The following is an 18,968-nucleotide window of genomic DNA, read 5'->3' on the forward strand; positions in this document are numbered from 1 at the left end:
GCTCGCTGCTTCCCGCCTGTTCCCGCACGCATGCCACGCGCTGTGCCTCCCACGCGTTTCCTGCATTGTCCACCGAAACTTTTCAGGTTACACATCGATGCTTGGCTCTGGTGAGGAACGACCGCTGAGGCGTTAGGGGAAATCTGCAGCGGCGCTAAGCTGCTTGCCCTGACATAACCCGCACGAGCGCGAACGCTGCGCACGCAAGCGAACGCCGCACCGGTGACGCCCCCGGCCTTGCAGACAAAACACCACGACATTTTTCACCTTTTTTGGCCCGTCTGGCCCGTCTGAGAGTGTCAAACACACATAGCCGTGCCTCCCCTGATTCGTGCATGCGCGCGCCTCGCGTCCTCTCGCCTGCCGCCCACCCCTAGGCCGTCAGCGCCCCACTCCGGGTCGAACGCATAGATGGGCGCAGTGGGGGTTACAGGCGCACGCGCAGGACCTGAGATCACTCAGGTTCACTCGCGCGCACTCCATGCGCCCCAACTTATCTCTGACATCAGCATTACGTTAAGCCCCACATCCCCCCGCCCCCGCACGCCCTCTTCACTTCAATTCCTTACCAGCACGCCCCCCCTCCTTTCGGCCCACAGGCACGCCATGCGCTCGTGCTCCGCTCGCCTCCCCTCCAACACCCCCAACCACCCGGCCGCATGCGGGCGCCACTGTACCTCCTCCACAGCCCCTCGCCCGCCCTACCAGCCACCCCCCCATACCGCCGCCCCACCTCCTCCTCCTACCACAGCTTCTGCCACCGCAACTTCACCTCCCGCCAACACTTTACTCATCCACCTCTCGCTGCCACTGCACCCCCCAAAAACAGGGAACACGGCATCCAAGGTTAAGGCCAAACCTCCTCCACACCGCGAGTGCTGGTTCCAGGTCCTGGCTTGTTTGGCATGCAAGCAAACAATCCCCCAAACCCCCTGACCCCCCCCCGCCCCACACACACATATCATGTATCACACACCGCCCGCTCGCCCTCTTCCCCCCTTCCCTCAGCCGCCTGGCTCCTCGCTCGCCTGCTCACTGCCTGTCGGTGCGCAAGGTGTACACCGCCGGGTCCAGGGCGGCGGCGATGCGGTCCAGCGCCTTGCCCAGCGTCTCCAGGCTGGCGGCGTAGGAGATGCGGATGCAGCTGTCCGCGCCGAAGGCGTCGCCAGGCACCACCGCCACCTGCAGCGCAGCGAGTGGTGCGAAGTGGCGGGGTGTGTGTGCTGCCATGGGCGTGTGTGGTGCGGAGTGCGCCACGTGGGGGTCGCCCTCGCCGCCGCCTCGTGAGCCGTGACCCCAACCCCTGCCGCCGCCGCCCAATACACACAAACACACACACACACACACACACACACACACACACACACACACGTGCTTTTCCTTGTGCTCTTTAACACACACACACGGCCGCGCGCACACACGCGCGAACACACACACACACACACACATACACACACATACACAGCCACACACACGCACGGCCGCGCGCACTCACGTTGGCCACCTCGATCAGGTAGCGGCAGAAGGTGTCGCTGTCGGGCACGGCCCCGAAGCCCTGTGCCGCGGCGCCCGGCCCGAAGAAGGCGCTCATCTCGGGCAGCACGTAGAAGGCGCCGGCGGGCTCAGCCAGGTTCACGCCGGGGATGGCCTTGAGCCGCGCCGACACGTAGTCCTGGGCGGGGCGGAGAGAGATAGAGTGTGTGTGTGTGTGTTAAAAAACGAAACGAAAGCCCGCCCAATGACGCGACGGAGTTACTTACCGATACCCACCATTTTACCGAGCGTCGCGTGACTGTCGTGACCCAGGTAGTCATACTTACCCGCGATAAGCCTGGAACCCCACGGGCGACCATTCGGCCTGACCCCGCGATGCACCTGTATGCGTCCATGCTCCGCACCCTGGGCGCGCTAAACAACGTTTACCCAGCACGCCTAATTCCCGGATTCCCGCCCGCTGGTCGTAGTCGAGCTCACCTATAGGCAAAGGTGGAAGCATGGGCGTAGGGCGGCAGCGAGGAAGTGTCACGGGCATATGAATGGCAACGGCGATAAGAGAGGCGGCGTGCAGCAGACAAGCTAGGTATCACGCGTCCCAAATCCCGCCCATGTGTGTGTGTGTGTGTGTGTGTGTGTGTGTGTGTGTGTGTGTGCGTGTGTGTGCGTGTGTGTGCATGTGTATGTGTGCTGAGGTGCGAAAGGGAACGAGACACGCAGGAATGTGTCAGTGTGCGTGCATACCAGTATGTGCAGGTGCAGGTTCCGGCACTCCACCCGCCCTCCCCACCCCGCCCTCCCACCCACCCAGTGCTCACCCTTCGCTCGCGGAAGGCGCGCACCATGGCCTGCACCGGCTCGCCGCCGCCGGGCCCCAGCGCCAGCGCCGCCAGCGCCGCCTGCTGGCTGATGGAGGAGGCGCCGCTGGTGGACTGCGACTGGATGATGGCGGCGGCCTTGGCGTAGTGCTTGGGCGCCGCCAGGTAGCCCAGGCGCCAGCCCGTCATGGCGTAGGCCTGAGGGCGGGGGGAACCAGGGAAGAGGGGAAAGGGGCTGTAGATATCAGCCCAAACTAAACCAAAGGAAGGAGGGGTGAGGATGCGGGGGGGGGTTACATTCATGATTAGTTAAGGAAGTGGTAGACGGTAGACCATCTTGCGGAACATGAGGGGGGGGGGAGGAGGATGGGGGGGCGCAGTGGGAGTGCGCTGGCCAGGCACACGACATGAGCGCCATTGCTCGTGACAGACCCCTGGCACCGGGCTGACACAGGCGGGTGTGGGGTTTGGGAGGGCTGCTGTTCCTGCTCCCTCCCTCCAAATCGCCACCACGACCCGCCCTCGCCACACCAGACCCCCCGCCCGCATGCCTTTGCACAGACGTCATACGGTAGTCACAGAAACACAATCACAGCATCGTCAAAACCTGCACCCTTGTGTTCTCCTGACACGCGCAACAGTGTGTATAACGTCCCGCCGTGCGATTTGCTGCCGCCTCCACTCTCTCTCTCTCGCACACACACACACACACACACACACACACACACACACACACACACACACACACACACACACACACACACACACACACACACAGCCCCGCACCTACCTTGGAGAAGCCGTTGACGGTGAGTGTGCGCTCGAACATGCCGGGCAGCGCTCCGAAGCTGACGTGGGTGGCGGGGGCGTAGGTGATGTACTCGTAGATCTCGTCGCTCAGCACCAGCAGCCGAGGGTGCTTGGCGATCACGGCGGCTAGCGCCTCCAGGTGCTCCCTGGGGCGTGGGCGGAGGGGCGTGGGTGGAGGGGTGGTGAGTAGGGAGGTGTGGGAGGGCATGAGGTGTGGGTGGGAGGGTTGCATGGTAGAGAGAGGGAGACAGTTGGAGAAGGCTGGGGGGGGTGAGGTGGGTAGAGGCGCTGGGCATTCCATACACAACGCACAAACCACACGCCGCACGCGCGGACTGACGGATCGATTGTGACTGCCTGACTGGTCCCCGTCCGTACCGCAACACAACAACAACGGCAACAAATACAGCATCACGGGGCTCCAACGGGCACAGGGACTCACTTGGGGTAGACGGCGCCGGTGGGGTTGGAGGGCGTGCACAGGATGAGCAGGCGGCTGCGTGGGCGTGTGGGCGTGTGGGGTGGAGCGCGGTCGAGCTCCGGTGAGTGCGTGAGTGCGTGCGACACGGCTCCATACCACACCTCTGGCGCAGCGCATACAAGCACGCACAGTCACTCCCGCCCCGCGCCCCCCCACCCCACCGCACCCTCCCCCTCCCCTCTCCCCCCTCCCCCCTCCCCACACAACCGGGGCACCTCTTGGGCGTGAGCGCCGCCTCCAGCTGCTGCGGGCTCATGAGGAAGCCCTGCTCGGGGGTGGTGGGCACCACCACGGGCGTGGCGTTGGCCAGGCGGGCCATCTCCGTGTACGACACCCAGTAGGGAGCCGGGATCACCACCTGCAGGGAACAGCAGCGCGGGAGGGAGGGCGTGTATTGAGGGGGGGCGGGAGGGGAATCGATACTGTCACTCAATGGTCATCAGGCCTGCTCGCCATGCCTAGGCCCTGTAGGCTGGCTCGGTCCCTACCCATTCAAACCTCAGATGTTCATCCACCCGCTCTCCCCACTCCCCGCTGCTCCTTTGGCCCCCCCCCCCCTGCCTGCCCCCACCTCATCCCCGGGCGAGCAGGTGGCGAGCACGGCCTGCCAGATGGACTGCTTGGCGCCGTTGGACACCACGATCTCATCCGGCGAGTACTCCAGTCCATTGTCCTCTGACGGGTGTGGGCGGGCGGGCGGGTCGGGTGGGCGGGTGGGCGGGTCGGTGGGTCGGTCGGACACAAGGGAGCAGGCTTGGAGGTTTGGTGAGGGAGGTTTGGGGGTGGAGGTAACTTGGGTGGGTGCTCCCTGCCCTGGGAATGGCACTGGCACCACCCCACCATGGCCCACCCGCGTTGCCCGCCCGCTGGAGCTGGACGGTCCCCAGGTGCCCCTGCCCCAGCCCCACTGCTGTGTCCGCTCCAGTGCCTCCCGTGCGCTGCAATGCCTTCCGCTGCTGCCGTGTGTCCACGAACCCGAGTGGGCAACCTTAGCGCCCTTGCCCCTGCCCCTGCCCTGCTGCACTTGTGGACAGCGCTCTCGCGTCCATCACTCGCCCGCCTCCGGTTTGCCCCTGACTCGTACGTCTCATGCGAGGGTGCCAACAAGCCCCCCCTCCCCCGGGCCGCCCCAACGTCGTCCTGGCGTGCACAGACCCTTGTCACGCCCATGTCACGCCCCCCCCCGAGTGCAGATGTCTGTAGCAGCTCTCCCACTCTTGCCACACGCCTTGCCCTTTTCATAAGCCACCCACACACTCCCACGCACACCCACCCCGCCCGCCCTACCCTTGAGCTTCTTGCAAATCGCCTTCCTGAGCGCCGAGGTGCCGGTGTTGGGCGTGTAGCGCGTGTAGCCCTGCCGCAGCGCCGCCACACCCGCCTCCACGATGGCGGCGGGCGTGTCGAAGTCGGGCTCGCCGGCAGCCAGGCCGATCACCTGGAGGGGTGGGCGGGAGGGAGGGCAGGGAGGGGAGGGGAGTGGGAACAAAGGGGAGCGGGGAGGCGTGTAGTGTGTGCGTGGATGTATATGTGCTTGTGTAGGTGTGTGGGGGTGGGTGGGTGGGTGGGTGGGTGGATGGTTATGATGTGCGGAAGTGTTGTGAGGGAGTGAGGGGACTGGGGCGTGTGTGCATGCATGGGCCGTGTGTGCATGCGTGCGCGCACGAGAATGTGTGTTGCGGTTCACGCTCCTGACCCCTTTCCAGGTAGGCCGGCATAGCCTGCTGAGCGCAACAGAAAGCCATCCACACCCGGTATTAAAACCCTCACACCGCGTGCCTTGTGCCGAGCGCAGCTACGGGCGGTGCCGGTGCACAGGGCCGATGGCCGACCCCGCCTGTCGAGTTCCGAACACGCTCTCGAACCCCCCGCCTCCTCCTCGCTATCACCCCATCTCACATCAATGCCAGACTCCTTCATAGAGGTAGCCAGGTCCGTGAGCGCCATCGTCTTTGAAGGCTTCACGGATGCAACCAGCGGGTTCAACGTTGTGTCCACCTTAACAGCGCCAGCAGGCGCAGCAGCGGCAGACATTGCAACAGTGCTACGAGAAGCGTTGGCGGGGCAAGAGATCGGCTGCGCCGGGCTCACGGCCTTGCGCCCGATGCTAGAACCCTGGAAAGGCCGACGCTGAAGAGCGTGCGAATAAATGGATTGCATGGCAATACCCCTTTGGGGAAAGTGGTATTAGGTAGGCGTTGATTACAAGACGAGAGAGGAGGAAAACTCGGCGGCTCGCTCTCAGCGTGCAGATGGATTGCAAGGCGTGGTGTTTCTTCCAGGAGTTCAGAAACTCATCTGGGTAATTCAAGAGCTCAATTCCTGGCGCAAGCAATCGGGCACAGCACGCCCATTGGGGCACAGCACGGAAACTACTGTATGGCCTCCGCGAACACGGAACGAGGGGCAACAAGTACATGAACATGTACAGCATTGCAATGAAGACCTGAGACTGCAAATGATGATTGCAGCTGTGCAGTCCGCGCCGAACGCGGGAGTGTCGCTGCGAGACTCTTTGAGTATCCGTAGGCGCTTGGTCTCACACTCAAAGTTAATCTAAACAACATAAGTGCTTGAGCTTCTGTGTAAACAAACGGTCTTGCCGGGCCTGGGCGGGCTTCATCTGTCGACCTGTTCAGCCTGCTCCTTTTCGCGGCGATATGGGCGCAACAAAGCACCTGGAGCGCTTGGCAAGGTTTGAATCCGGTTGGCCGTAAGGGTGAGTTGGCTGAGCGGGCCGGGGTCAAGGGTGCCCTCCCGTGGGCACAGCGTCCAGAGGAAAAATTACCCGCCACTAGCATTCGGCGCCGCTAGTTACCGGCCTGGCGCCCTAGGAATGACACATCTCCAGCACGCATAGGCAATAACATACCTCTCCTAGCAGGCGTGCGGAGACCGCTGTTGGGCAAGTAAGGGGCAGTCCCTCACCGCGCCGTTCCACGGGGAGCTGCGGGTGAGCCGCGGCGGGATCGGCCAAACTCCTTCGCCCAGTCCTCAGGGGCAGCCAGAGTGTGCTACAACCTACATATCGTAAGCTCAGCTGCCGCCTTCCGCCGGCCGGGCAGCACCTGTGGCTGCGGAGCACGGACGAAGTGCCTGGGTAGTGGATAGCTAAGCGGGAGCGGAAGGTGTGGTGGCCAACGCAGCTCGCAGCTGCCACTTGTCGAGGTCGAGACGGCTGTGATGCGAAGCGGCAGCAACGGCGTCAACGCCGGAGGCGGTGGCGACGGCAGCCGCCGCGCCTCGGCAGTAGGAGACTCCAAGCCGGCGCCATCAGGCGCGTGCCATGCGTCCGCATCATCACCCATCGCCACCGCCGCTGCCGCTGCCGCGGCAGCGACAGCGGCAGTAGCAGCAACGACAACATCAGCGGAAAACACGACAACAAGTGACGTGGCTGCTGCTGCTGCCGAGGAGCAGACTGCGCGCCTGGTGGCGGCGCTGCCGGACCTGTCCTCGCTGGCGGGCGGCGGCGAGCACGACACGGCGGTACGACACCAGTTGTACGAATTGTACACGAGCGCCTTCATCGCGGGCATCCACAGTGCCCAGAAGGGCCAGGACCAGGGCTCGGGTGCAGCGGCTTCGCCGGCGGCTGCGCCGCAGGCGGCGGCGCCGCCCACGCCGCTGCTGGCGGCGGCGCTGCGTGCGGCGGTGCTGGGCAGTAGCAGCGAGGTGCTGATGCGGGCGCTGCGGGAGCGGCTGGAGTGGGGGCTGCTACTGCGGGACACAGGCACGTCGTGCCCTGGGTGAGTGCGGCGGGGCGGCGCCGACGGGGTAGAGAGTCTCCACGGCGCCTGAAATGGAGCTTGCAGCAGCTTCACCTGACTACTTAGGCTTGCGAAAGTCCCATGTTTGCGCGTGCTGCTGCCCGCAGTGGCCTGGCGGCGATCAAGCTGGTGGGGCTGATGCTTCAGGCGGTGGCGGTTGCGGTGGAGCTGCCGGGTGCGTCGGGTGCCAGGGGCAGGGGCAGGGGCAGGGGCAGGGATGTGAATGTGGCGGAGACAGGGGTGAGTGGGGGCCGGTGGTGCCGCGGTGCGCTGGTTGGTGGCCGCTGACCCGACCTGCGGGGTCGGCCATAGAGCCTGTGTGTGCATGAAGCCGCAGCATACTGTGCCGTGCCGCATCGTGCCGCGACCCTTCATGAGACCCCAATCCATGCGGCCAACCTTGCCGCTGCTGCGGCCAACCACTACCCCTGACGCCACTGCCACTGCAGAGTGGGCGTGCGGCCAGCTGCTTCAGGCGCTGGCGGAGGGACTGACGCCGGGACCGCACGCGTCCAAGGTGGGGCGGGTGCCGGAACACCTGGCTTCAAACACGTTGGACGCATGCCCGACTGTCCGCCCTCCTGCGCCATCCGTTCGTTGACCGTGTTGGCTGTGGCTGCTGTGGCTGCTGTGGCTGCTGCAGGAGCGCTGCAAGCTGTGCATGTGGGTGCTGCAGACACAGGCGCTGCCGCCCGCGCGCCTGGGCCCTCTGGTGGAGCCCGTGCTGGCAGCCCTGGCCGACCACTGCCTCACAATGCAGCCCCAACCGCAGCAGGCGCCACCAAGGCAGCAGCAGCAACAGCAGCAGCTGCACGGAGGGCAGGGCGGCAGCAGCAACGGCAGTAGCAACAGCGCCCGGGCCGGCCAGGCCCCCGCTGCTCCCTGGGCTGGCTCGGCGATGGTGGTGCTGCAGGCGCTGCGGACGGTGCGCCACCTGCTGCGGCAGCTGCCGACACAGGCGGCAGCGGCGGCGGAGGGCTGGGCGCCGCGGGTGTGGTCGCTCATGCTCGCGCTGCCGCCGCCACCCGCCCCGCCGCACGCGCCAGTGCAGGTGGGGGCACAGGTTTTGTCTGTGACCTTATGCACACAGAAAGTACAAATAGGCGCAGAAACGTCTGCCAGAGCGCTCACGTCTATCGTACCACCGTGGTGCCGCTTTGCTGCCTCCACAAACCGCAACCATCATCAAAACCACGGCACGCAACTATCTTGTCTAGCTCGACACTTAAAGCCTACTATGTGCAACCCCCATGCGCCAGCAGCGCGGCGCGTATCGGCAGGTTCGGGAGGAGGCGGTGGCGTTGACGGCGGCGCTGGCCGAAGTGATGGACGCCGCTCGCGGCCGCGCACATGCCGCCGCCGCCGTGCGCGCGAGGCGGGCCGCCGCGCGCGCCTGCGCGACAGCGGGGCCGGAGGAGGAGGCTGGGGAGGGCGAAGAGGGCGAGGGCGAGGTCGACAGCAAGGCTGCGGCTCGTGAGGCGGCGGCTGCGGAGCTGGTGGCGCGGCAGATGGGGTCGCGGCTGGAGGCGGGCATGGCGGCGGAGCTGGAGCAGCTGGTGCGTGTGTGTGTGTCTGTGCGTGTGTGTGTGTGTGTGTGTGTGTGTGTGTGTGTATATATTTATGTGTGCGTGTGTGTGCATGTGTGTGTATGCGTGTGTGCGTGGAGGAGATGGAGTCTTTGCAACGCTGTCCCGTTTCAACATCGCCCTCTTCCCTAACTGAGTCATGCCTGGCCCCCCGCCCCCACCTGCTGTTCGCAGCTGTCGGCTGTGCACCGGCTGCCGCGCGCCACCCCGCCCTCCGCCGCCGCGCTGGAGGGCGCCCTGGCCGCGCTGGCGGCGTGGGGCCCGGCAGCGGCGGTGCTGGGCGGCGAGTTCCTGCGCAACGGCCGGCTGGGGCAGCGACTGCTGGACGTGAGAGCGGGAGGCGGGAGGCGGGAGAGGAAGGGAGACGGAGGGAGAGGGAGGGAGGGGGAGGGAGGGGGAGGGAGCGAGAGTGAGGGGGAGGGAGGGCCGGGTGTGGGTGAGGGCCGTGTGCGAAACCCGGCGTGGCGGCCTCAATCACCCTCGTCGCCTGGCCCACCGCCTCCTGCTGCCTGTTGCTGCCTGGTGTCCCTGGTGCCCCAGGCCGTCAAGCCCTGCTTCACCTGCCGCTGCACACCCGCACTGGCGGTGCATGCCTTCGCGGCGTGGCGCCCGCTGTGCGCGCGTGAGTGTGCACGACCAGGGGTTTGGAAACAGGGAAGCCGCAGGGCAGCAAGGTTGGGGCTGTCTGGAAGGGTTGCACGTCCCTCGTGTCTGTCCAGCACCACCTGTGCCTGTGTACAACATCCACGCGTGCTCCGCCGTGCTGCCGGCGAGTCCTCCTCGCACCTACTCTCCCCCAACCCCAGCTCACACACGCTTCCTTCACCTCGCATTCTTGCAAGCCCCCCTTCCTCGTCACCCCTCACCCTGCCCCCCCCCCTCTCGCCCCTCCCCGCAGTGATGCACCGGCTAGGCAGCCTGCCCACGCTGCTCACGCACGGGCCTGGCAGCGCCGGCCCGGGGCCGGACGGCGGGTACTGGGGCTGGGACTGCGCCAGTGGCGCCAATGGCGGTGGCAGCGGCCTGACTGCCAGCGACCTGCTGCGGGCGCGACTGGTCATGTCGCCTATTGACTACGCGCTGAAGAATGACAGGTGATAAGATAAAAGGAAGGAAATTAGAATAATCCCTTGCTGTATTGTGGCGCGGATGCTGACGGTTCACCATGCGCATGCCGGACTTCCCCACATCCGTGTCATTCCATACGCGGTACCCGCCGGCAGCTCGAGGCGGGTCTGAGTTGCGTTTCTTACAGACGGTGATCTCGATGAAAGCCCTTTGACATACCGCCGACGGTAACGCGTGTGACCCACTGTGAGACCCACTGTGTGGCTCCGGCTGCTGCAGGCGGCCCGAGGTGCGCCGCGCCGCTCTGGAGGCCTGGCTGCAGCTGGTGCCGCTGCTGGCTCAGCCCTTTGCCACGGCCCCGCGGCAGCACCCGCAGCAGCACCAGCACCAGCAGCCGGAGCCGGAGCCGGAGCCGGAGCCGCGACAGGGGTTAGCGGAAGCAGCAGGGGCAGGGGGTCGCGGCATTGCCGAGGCGCCGTCCAGCCCGGGGGCCGCGGCGGGGGCTCAGGCTGGCGGCGTGCTGGGCGGCCTGGTGCCGGCGCTGTCAGCGGCGGTGGCCGCTCTGGAGGCCGCGCCGCTGCTGCCTCTGACGTCCTTGTTAGCAGGCGTCGCCCCGCCAGGCAGCGGCGCCGCTGGCGGCGCGGTGCATGGCGGTGACGGCGGCGGCGGCGGTGGCGATGGTGCTGCTGGTGGGGTGCTGGCGGGCTGCCGTACGCCCGGGCGCGCGTGCCAGGGCACCCCGATGACTGCCCAGGTGCGCTGCAGTGGGGAAAGGGGCGGGCGGGCGGGCGGGTGGGCTTCTGCAGTAGTAGGGGCACGGCACTGCGCTGCTGTGGCGTCGCCGGCCAGCTACCGGGATGTGGCTGTGTGGTGGGGCTTGTGCACGCGTGATCCGCCTTGGACGACATCATATGATACGGTTTAGGGTGTATGGTTAAGGATCATAGGATGTCATGTGTGCGCCCGGCATTGACTGCGGGTCTTCACGCGGCTGTCCTGTGCTCGGTGTTCACGGGGATGGCTGGTCACTTGGGCTCCTCGTGACGACCGCACAGGCATCAAGGGACGCAGCCGCCTCGCCGGCGCCAACGCCCGTCGCGGAGCCGCCGCCGGCATCCGGCGACGCAGCCGTGGCCCCGCGCCGGCACCCGCAGCTCGGACTTGCCTGGTCCGGCCTGCTGCCAGACGTGTGGGCGGTGGTGCTCGCACCGGCGGCCAAACTGATAATGGAGCAGGCGGCGGCGGCGCTGACAGGCGGGGCCGGCGGCGGCGGCAATGGTGGCGCCACCGCCGCAACGTCCTCCTCCGCGGCCTCGGCTCTCAGCTCGGAGGACAGGGCGGCTGCGGAGCTGCAGTCGAGACACATGGAGTCGCTGCAAGCGGTGAGCGCCCGTGTCCTGTAGCAGTGACACAAGTCACGTCACCGTACACATGCAGGGGACTGGACTGGCTTGCGCGTTTGTGCTGACTTTCATAGGAGAAGGGATTTGCTCGCCAACGAAGACCCCAACTAACACAAGTGCTGCTGCACCAACCGCCGTGTGTCCGCCCATGCTGGGCCCGGGAACGAACAGGTCCTGCGCACGCTCCACGCCACCCTGTGTCCGCCCACGCTGCGGCAAACCCTGGAGCTGCTGGCAGCCGCCATGGCCCCCGCACCCCAACGGCCCAATCCCACAAGCAGCACAGTCACTGCGCAGCAGCAGCAGCAGCAGCTGCAGCCAGCTACTGCTACCACCGCGAGCTTCAGTGGCGCAGCCAGCACGGGCACCGGTGCTACAGCCGCCGCCGCCGCCCCAGCGCCGCCGCCCGCGCTTGAGGAAATGGACGCAGCCGGCCTGGCCGCTGCCGCAGCTACAGCCGCTGCGACCGCAGCAGCAGCAGCGGCTGTAGGGGCGGTAGCAGCGAAGCCTGACGCCAACCGGGCGGGCGGCACAGGGCACGTGTCGGCGTCGTCTGGGCCGTCAGTGGGCCACGGCGGTGGCGGCGCAGCCGCAGCGGCGGCGGCGGCGGGTCCGGCGGCGCTGGTGGCGGCGGCCCCGGAGCTGTGGGCGAGCCTGCTGCGCCGGAGCTATGCCTGCCTCCTCGCCGTCACAGCCGCAGAAACGGTACGACAGGCGGCGACGGCGGCGGCGACGGCACGGGCGGCAGTGGAGCTCCACGTCGCGACGGATCCGGCCGGAGGAGGCAGGGCGCCGCTCGGCGCCTGCCTCACGGGCCTCGCGGCAGCATGGCAGGCATGGCGGCAGCTCGTGGCGGTGGTGCTGCCGCTGCTGGCGGTGGCGGCGCCGCCGTCACAAAAGGACGACTCAGCAGCCGTGGCGGCGGCGGTCGCAAGCGCTAAGGGTGGCCATGGCGGCGGCGCCGTCAGCGGCAGCGGCGGCGGTGCCGGCGCCGGGCCGGCGGCGGCGTGGTCGTTGTGGCTGCAACTGAGCCGGGGGACGGCGGTACTGGCGGCGGCGGCGCCAGCCGCTGCGGAGGCCGACAGCCTCGCTACAGAGCGGCAGCGTTCCTTCCTTCGTGCGCTGCTGTGCCGGCAGGCAGGACCCGCGCTGGCGCTGCCGCTGGCTGCGCTGCTGCAGCTGCCGCCGGCTTCCGCCGCACTGGGCAGCAGCGCAGCCGCCCTCGATGCCTTCAGCCCAGCTGCCGTGGCGGACGCCGCTGACGGCGGTGGCGTCACGGAGCCGGTGGCAATGCAGCCGGGAGCCACCACGCCGCTCAAGGGCCTGGGGAAGGCGTTGGCGGCGGCGGCGACGGCGGCGGCGGCGGCGGCGGCGGCAGGCGGTGCGCAGCCACAGTCGCCACAGCCGCAGGTGATGCAGGTGGTGGTGGAGACGTGGCTGGCTGTGGGCAGGTCCCTGGGACCACTGGAGCGGGCAGGGCCGGGGGAGGGGAGGCCGCTGCAGCCGGGGCAACAGCAGCAGCCTGGTCAGCAACAGGGGCCACAGCCCCGGGAGGGAGGTGTGAGAGGTGAGCGGGAGCCAGGGGTACAGGCCCAAGAGGACGCCTGGTGGTGGTGGCGCGGGCAGCTGCAGCCGCTGCTGCGCAGGGTCTGCAGCGCCGGCGGCGGCAGTGCTACTGCCGCTGCTGCTACTGCCATGGCGGCCGTGTGCTGCCCGCTGCTACAGCGTCAGCTGGCGGCCGGTGGCGCGGGCGGAGCACGCGCTTCGCGGCGGCATCAGCGCACCCCGCCGCCGTCACCGCGCCGCACCGCCACGCCGCCACCGTCGCCGCGCCTCGGAGCCTCAGGGCTACAGCCCAGCCTCTTCGGCCTCGCTGACTCTGCTACAGCCGCGTCCGCCGGCGCCGTGTCCACCAACCAAGGCGACGGGGTATGCCCCTACGCGTTGGCGGTGTGGGAGGCGGGCGCGGGGCACTTAGCTGCTACAGCCACGCCCGGCGCCGGCGAGGGGGCTGGTGCTGGGGCCGAGGCGCCACCGGCAGTAGCAGCCGCGGAGCTGGTGCCGTGGGAGGGCGGCCAGGCGTCAAACCGGCGGCGCGAGGCGGCGGCTGCGGCGGTTGCGGCGTTACTGACGGCGCCGCTGGAGGCACTGCTTGCGCCGCCGCCGCCGCCACCGGGCCGTACGAGTACGGCTGCTACTGTTGCTGCTACGGCTGCTGCTACGGCTGCTGCTACGGCTGCTGCTACTGCCGAACAGATGCTTCTGTCGTCGCCGCCACCGGGCATGGCGGCGGCGCTGGCGGCGCGGTGGGAGGCTCTTCTGATGGCGCTGCTGCATTGCAGCCGCCGGGCGCAGCTGGGGGTGGCGGCGGCGCACGGCCGGGAGGCAGGGGGCCGCGGCGCAAGCACCAGGTACTGCCATGTCAATGCTGCTGTTGTTAGCACTTTCGACAGACTCGCCACTGACACTTTTATAACACACCGATTGCTGTGTTGGACGCAGCGGCTACTGCCCATTCCGCATATGTCCTGAATACCGGTAGTTAACAAGCGGTACATTGGAATTTCCCCCAAGCGGTACATTTGGAATTTCCCCCACCACGCCTGCAGGGCGGATGCGGTGTTGTCGGCCGCCGCCGAGGTGGGCCAGCGCATCATCGCGCTGCTGGCGGCGCTGACGGCGGCACTGCGCGGCACCCGCACCAGCACCGGTGCCGGCACCGGCACCGGCCCTGGTGGCGGTGCTGCTGGTGGCGACGGCGTCGAGCCGGCTGCTTTCGGGCACTCACGCTGCAGCGAGCAGGGCGTGCCGGGGGACGCGTGGCAGGTGGCGGCGGCGGCGACCACGTGCCTTGCTCGCCAGCTGGCACGACTGGCCGAGGCCCCCATGCCAGCCCCCGGCGTGACGGCGGCGGCGGCGGTAGCTGGCCTGCGGCGGGGCGGCTCGCTTACGCCGCGCGGCAGTGCCGGCACCCCTGGCGGCGGCGGCAGCGGCGGCACGACGCCGAGGGCTACAGCAACAGCTGCGGGTGCTGCCAGTGTGGCGCTGTCCGGTCAAAGGACGGGTGGCGGCGCCGCTGCCAGCGGCGGCGGTGCGTCCATAGTGCCAGAGCTCCCGGCGGCGCTGCTGGCGGCGCTGATGGCGGCGGCGACGGCTGCGGCGCGGCGCGTCGATGCGCTGCAACCGTCCTGGTTCCGCAGCCCGGCGGCGGCGGCGCTCGCGGCGGCGCTGGATGCCGTACCCGAGGCGTTGATGCCGCTGGTGGCGCTGCCGTACGGCGCCGGCGCCGGCAGCCCGGTTGATAGCGTCGTTAGTCGCGGCACGACCTCCAGTGGCGGCGGCGGCGGCGGGGATGGCGGTAGCGGCAGCGGTGGAGCGGTGGCCGCGGCGGCGGCCGCGACGCTGACGGCGGCGCTGCAGTGCCTGGCGGAGCCTCTGTTGGACGTCGTCACGCACCTGCTGCCGGTGACGCGGCGTTGCGGCAGCAGCGGTGGCAGTAGCAGCGGCGGCGGCTGCGGCAACGGCGGCGCGCTGAGTGAGGTGCATGTTGCGGGCGCGGTGACTGCCCTGCTGGCGCTGCTGAGCCGCCTGCGCCGCCGCCACGGACTGGACGTGACGGCGCATGTGGACTCGCTGTCGCCGCTGCTGGCAGCATGCCTCAGGTGGGTGATGCCGGTCGCGTTCGTGGCGATTGCAAGTACCAAAAGGAAGGAGCAGGCGCGGGTAAAGGCTTGGCTGACCTTCACCGTATTCGTATCTAGCGCGCGATGGCCGCAACCTGTTGTGCCTGTCTCTGCTGCTCCGGATTTTCCGACAGGTCCGCCAAGCAGCCAGCCACAGCAGCAACAGTGGCAGCGGGGTCAGTCGAAGCGGAGGCGCCACAGCCGCCGCCGGCATGCCCTGCGACGCCGCCACCCGTGTTGGTGCCGGCCTGCCTGCTGGCGGTAGAGGCGCTGCTGCAGGGCCGCCCGCCGCCGCCGCACAAGCTGCCAGCCCCGCTGGCGGTGCACCTGGCGGCGGCGGCACTCGCCACACAGCAGCAGTCGTACGCCCTAGCTCAGACCTACCCATGGGCCGCCGCCGCCGCTGCCGCCGCCGTAGCAAGGCCCACCGCCGCTAGAGCTCGTGGCGGCGCCGCCGCAGCCGCCGCCGACATTCTGCTCCCAGCGCTGTTTGTGTTTGTGTGTGATGACGGTGCGGCTGGCTCTCTGGCGGGCGACGGCAGCGCCATTGGAGGCGGCGGCGGGGGCGCTGGCCCTCACGGCGCATGCATGCCGGATCTGGTCATGCCGCCGGCGGTGCAGTATGCGTTGGAGGAGCTGAGCTGGCAGGGTGACTTCATGCCGCCCGACAGCCAGATAGAGGTGGGGTTGGGTGCGATGGCGGCGGCGGCGGCCGCCGCAGCTGGCGGCCATGGTGGCAGAGGAGCCGGCGCTGCCGGTGCTGTCGGTGCTGCCGGCGCGGCGCGCGGGTTGCTCGCCCGCATGCAGCAGCAGGAGCGGCAGCGGCGGGAGGACGAGGCGCGTGCAAGGGAGGCAGCGGCGGCGGAGGCGGCGAGGCGCACGGCGGCGCTGGAGGTGGTTGGCGCAACCGCCGGCGGCGCCGCGGCCGGCTCCAAGCGGCCGCTTTTCAGTGTGGACGCCTCACAGAGCGAGTTTGTCCGCATCACACGGGCGACTGCGGCTGCGGCGGCGGCGCCAGCTGGACCAGTGGAGGCCCCAGCGGCGGCGGCGGCGGCTGCGGCTGCAGGGGCGTCAGGGGCGGCGGCGGTTGGGGCGGCGGCCATGGAATCGGTGGAGTGCTCGCCGCCACGGGCGAAGAAGCGGCGGCACGTGTTCACCAACTCGCGACTGGATGCGTCTCAGGTGGGTGCGGGGGCGGCGCACTTAATCCCCGTGTTGGTGCGGGGTTATGCCATGGTTTGCAGCAGGCAAGATAGTACCTGCATCGGTACATGGAAGAAGCTATGTGCGGCTCTGCCACTGTGTACCGTGGCCGCCTTTTATAGCCGCGGCTCATATGTGTGACTGGCTTCTATGTGTAGCGTTCAGTTCCCTAAACCTGCCTCCACGCGGTGCCAATGTTCTTGGCGCCCACAGGCCGTGCACGTGGGCCTCATCGGCGCCGGCAGCGAGAGCCAGGAGGACGAGCGAGCGCCGCCGCCGCCGCCTGAAACGCACCAACCGCGGCAACTGCACCCGCCAACCCCGGCCGCAGCGGTTGGTGCCGCCGCCCCGATTGCTGGCACTGCCACGGAGGCGGCGACGGGGGCGGCGGCGGCGGCGGCGGCGGCGGCCCGAGGAGCAATGGACGTGGACGCGGACGCCGGGGCTGGTGCTAGTGCCGGGGCTGCGGCAACCGCTGGAGTGGCTGTCGGCCAGGTGGTGGACCTGACAGCCTCCGAGCCGCCGTCACCCGCGCCGGGTGGCCCTGACGACCGGCTGCAGCAGGGGCAGCAGCTGGAGCGCCCCGTGAGGCGCTACAGCGCAGCCGAGGCCGGCCCGCTGCCGGAAGCCGACATGGAGGCCCTGCCGCCGCAGCTACAGCCACAGCAGCAGCTGCAGCAACCGGTGCCGCTGGCGCCACGTGATACGAACGCGGTCATCGGCAGCCCCGGCAGTGCGGCTGCGGCTGCCGAGGCCGCCGCCGCTGCCGCGCGCCGCCAGCGGCAGCGGTCCAGCGAGAAGGGCAACGGTGCTTCACAGGACTCACGAGAGGACAAAGTAGCGGCGTCTAGGGACGCAGGCGATGGCGGCGGTGTCGGCGGCGCTGATGCACATGGCAACGTTGATGGGCACGGTGTCGGCCTGGACTGGGTGCCTGACTCGCTGGACCCCCAGGACGGCCTGGACGCCCCTCCGCACCCCAACCCGCACCCTAACCCGCACCCTAGTAACCCGCAGCAGCAGGCCGCAGCCACGGCCGCAGCCGCGCTGTCCGCGGCGGTCGCGGCGGCGGCCGGCGGCGGCTTCGACGGCGCCTCCCAATTGGAGATGGAGGAGGTGGACGAGGCGGAGGAGGCGGAGCTGGGGCGGGCGCGGCCAGGCAGGGGCGGCAGGAGCCGTCGGCCGGCGGTGCTGGCCGGCGCCGCGGCGGGCGGCCCAGTGGCAGCGGCTGTGTCCGTCGCGGCGGTTGATGGCGTGGATGAATTGGAGGTGGACACGACGCAGGGCCCCGCGGCACCGGCAGGGCGGCGGCCAGCCGCCCGCGGCCCGGCACAGGCGCAGGCGGAGCAGGCGCCAAAGCGTCGGGGGTCGGCTGTGAACTCGGAAGCGGACGGCGCCGAGGGCAAGGAGCCGGCAGCAGCGGCGGCGGCGGCGCTGAAGCGCCGGCGTCTGCCGCATGTTGGGGCGGATGGCGCTGACACCGCCCCGGCAGCAGCAGCAGCAGCAGCAGCAGCAGCAGTGGCAGCCGGCTGCAGCCGCCAGCATGAGGAGGTGGATCGGCCACCCACGCCCTGTGTGGGGGAGGGCCTGATGGGGACGCCGGCAGAGGCAGCGGCGGACGCGGCCGCCGGCGCTGACACCGCCATGCTAGATGACGCAGCCGCTGGTGCTGGCGCTGGTGCTGGCGCTGGTGCTGACGCTGGTGCTGGTGCTGATGCTGCAGCCGCTGACGCGTCAGTGGCAGCGGCTGCGCTTGACGCCACGTGTGCCGTGGGCCCTGCAGGTGCTGCTGCTGTGCGTGCGCCGGCCGGCGCTGCTGACACGGCAGCCCACGCCGCAGCCGCCGCAACGGGCGGTGCAGCCGGGTCAGCGGCCGGGCAAGCGGCAGGCAGTGTGCCAGTGGCCGGGGATGCCGCCGCAGCCGCAGCAAGTGCTGGAGCAGCCTTTCGTCACCTGTGGCCGTTGATGACCCGCCTGCATGCGGAGATGCGGGCGGCGGGCCCAGACGGCGTGGCGGCGGCGGCGCTTGAGGCCGTGCGGTGTAGCCATGGGGGTGGCGATGCAGGCGCTGGGACATTGGTGGGGGCAGCCGGCGCAGCAAGCGCGGCGGGAGGACCGGCAGGGGCCGCGGAGGCGGCCCGGGGCGGCCCAGGGCCTGACGCGCGGGAGCGGATTTGTGTGGCTTCGGGACAGATGCTGCTGCTGTGGGGCGAGATGTGGCAGATGGTGGGGGCGGGCATGGTGAGGCTGTCGCAACGGTGAAGTGGCTTTTACTGCAGTTGAGGGCGCCGGGAACGGTGGAGTAGGGGGATAGAAGAGTCAAACCGAAAGTGCACTGGACTGCATTGCAAGCTGGCAGGGAGGGGCGGATGCATGAGCATGGGATAGGACCGGCCGTGTGCTGGGTCGACATCAGGGTGGAGGAAGGGACGAGACTCCGAGGCGGTTGAGTTGTGCACACAGAAAGGTTTCCTTAGCGACTGAAGAGCCAGGTGGCAACCACAGGTTTACTCACGACCCAACACTAAGCACTGCCAAATCACAAACCGGGGCGATTGAATGGCCCATTGTGGCACGTTGTGGCCTGTGGCATGGGGCTGCACCATGGCAACGCTGTGAAACGTCGACTGTGCACCTGTAAAGCCAGAGCCA

The 18,968-nt window shown here is 68.8% G+C and overlaps 2 protein-coding genes across 2 annotated transcripts; one reads left to right on the forward strand and one right to left on the reverse strand.

The window, feature by feature from the left end:
• Positions 1-75: 75 nt before the first annotated feature.
• CHLRE_02g147302v5 (uncharacterized protein) lies at positions 76-5,896 on the reverse strand. Its single transcript, XM_043060335.1, has 9 exons — positions 5,503-5,896; positions 4,891-5,041; positions 4,175-4,278; positions 3,819-3,961; positions 3,565-3,618; positions 3,103-3,268; positions 2,313-2,510; positions 1,496-1,672; positions 76-1,182 (listed from the first exon to the last, which is right to left on the reverse strand). The coding sequence occupies exons 1-9, from the start codon at positions 5,635-5,637 to the stop codon at positions 1,033-1,035; spliced, it is 1,278 nt and encodes a 425-aa protein (XP_042927697.1). The 5' UTR covers positions 5,638-5,896; the 3' UTR covers positions 76-1,032.
• Positions 5,897-6,066: 170 nt separating this feature from the next.
• Positions 6,067-18,918, forward strand: CHLRE_02g147150v5 (uncharacterized protein). The gene is made up of 15 exons (XM_043060333.1): positions 6,067-6,322; positions 6,488-7,352; positions 7,481-7,548; positions 7,823-7,890; positions 8,017-8,424; positions 8,636-8,929; positions 9,134-9,286; positions 9,500-9,581; positions 9,858-10,053; positions 10,307-10,781; positions 11,083-11,409; positions 11,602-13,841; positions 14,040-15,092; positions 15,248-16,295; positions 16,530-18,918. The coding sequence occupies exons 2-15, from the start codon at positions 6,787-6,789 to the stop codon at positions 18,576-18,578; spliced, it is 9,027 nt and encodes a 3,008-aa protein (XP_042927698.1). The 5' UTR covers positions 6,067-6,322; positions 6,488-6,786; the 3' UTR covers positions 18,579-18,918.
• Positions 18,919-18,968: the final 50 nt, after the last annotated feature.

This window comes from Chlamydomonas reinhardtii, chromosome 2 (assembly GCF_000002595.2).
Source record: "Chlamydomonas reinhardtii strain CC-503 cw92 mt+ chromosome 2, whole genome shotgun sequence".
In the NCBI taxonomy this organism is placed as follows: domain Eukaryota; kingdom Viridiplantae; phylum Chlorophyta; class Chlorophyceae; order Chlamydomonadales; family Chlamydomonadaceae; genus Chlamydomonas; species Chlamydomonas reinhardtii.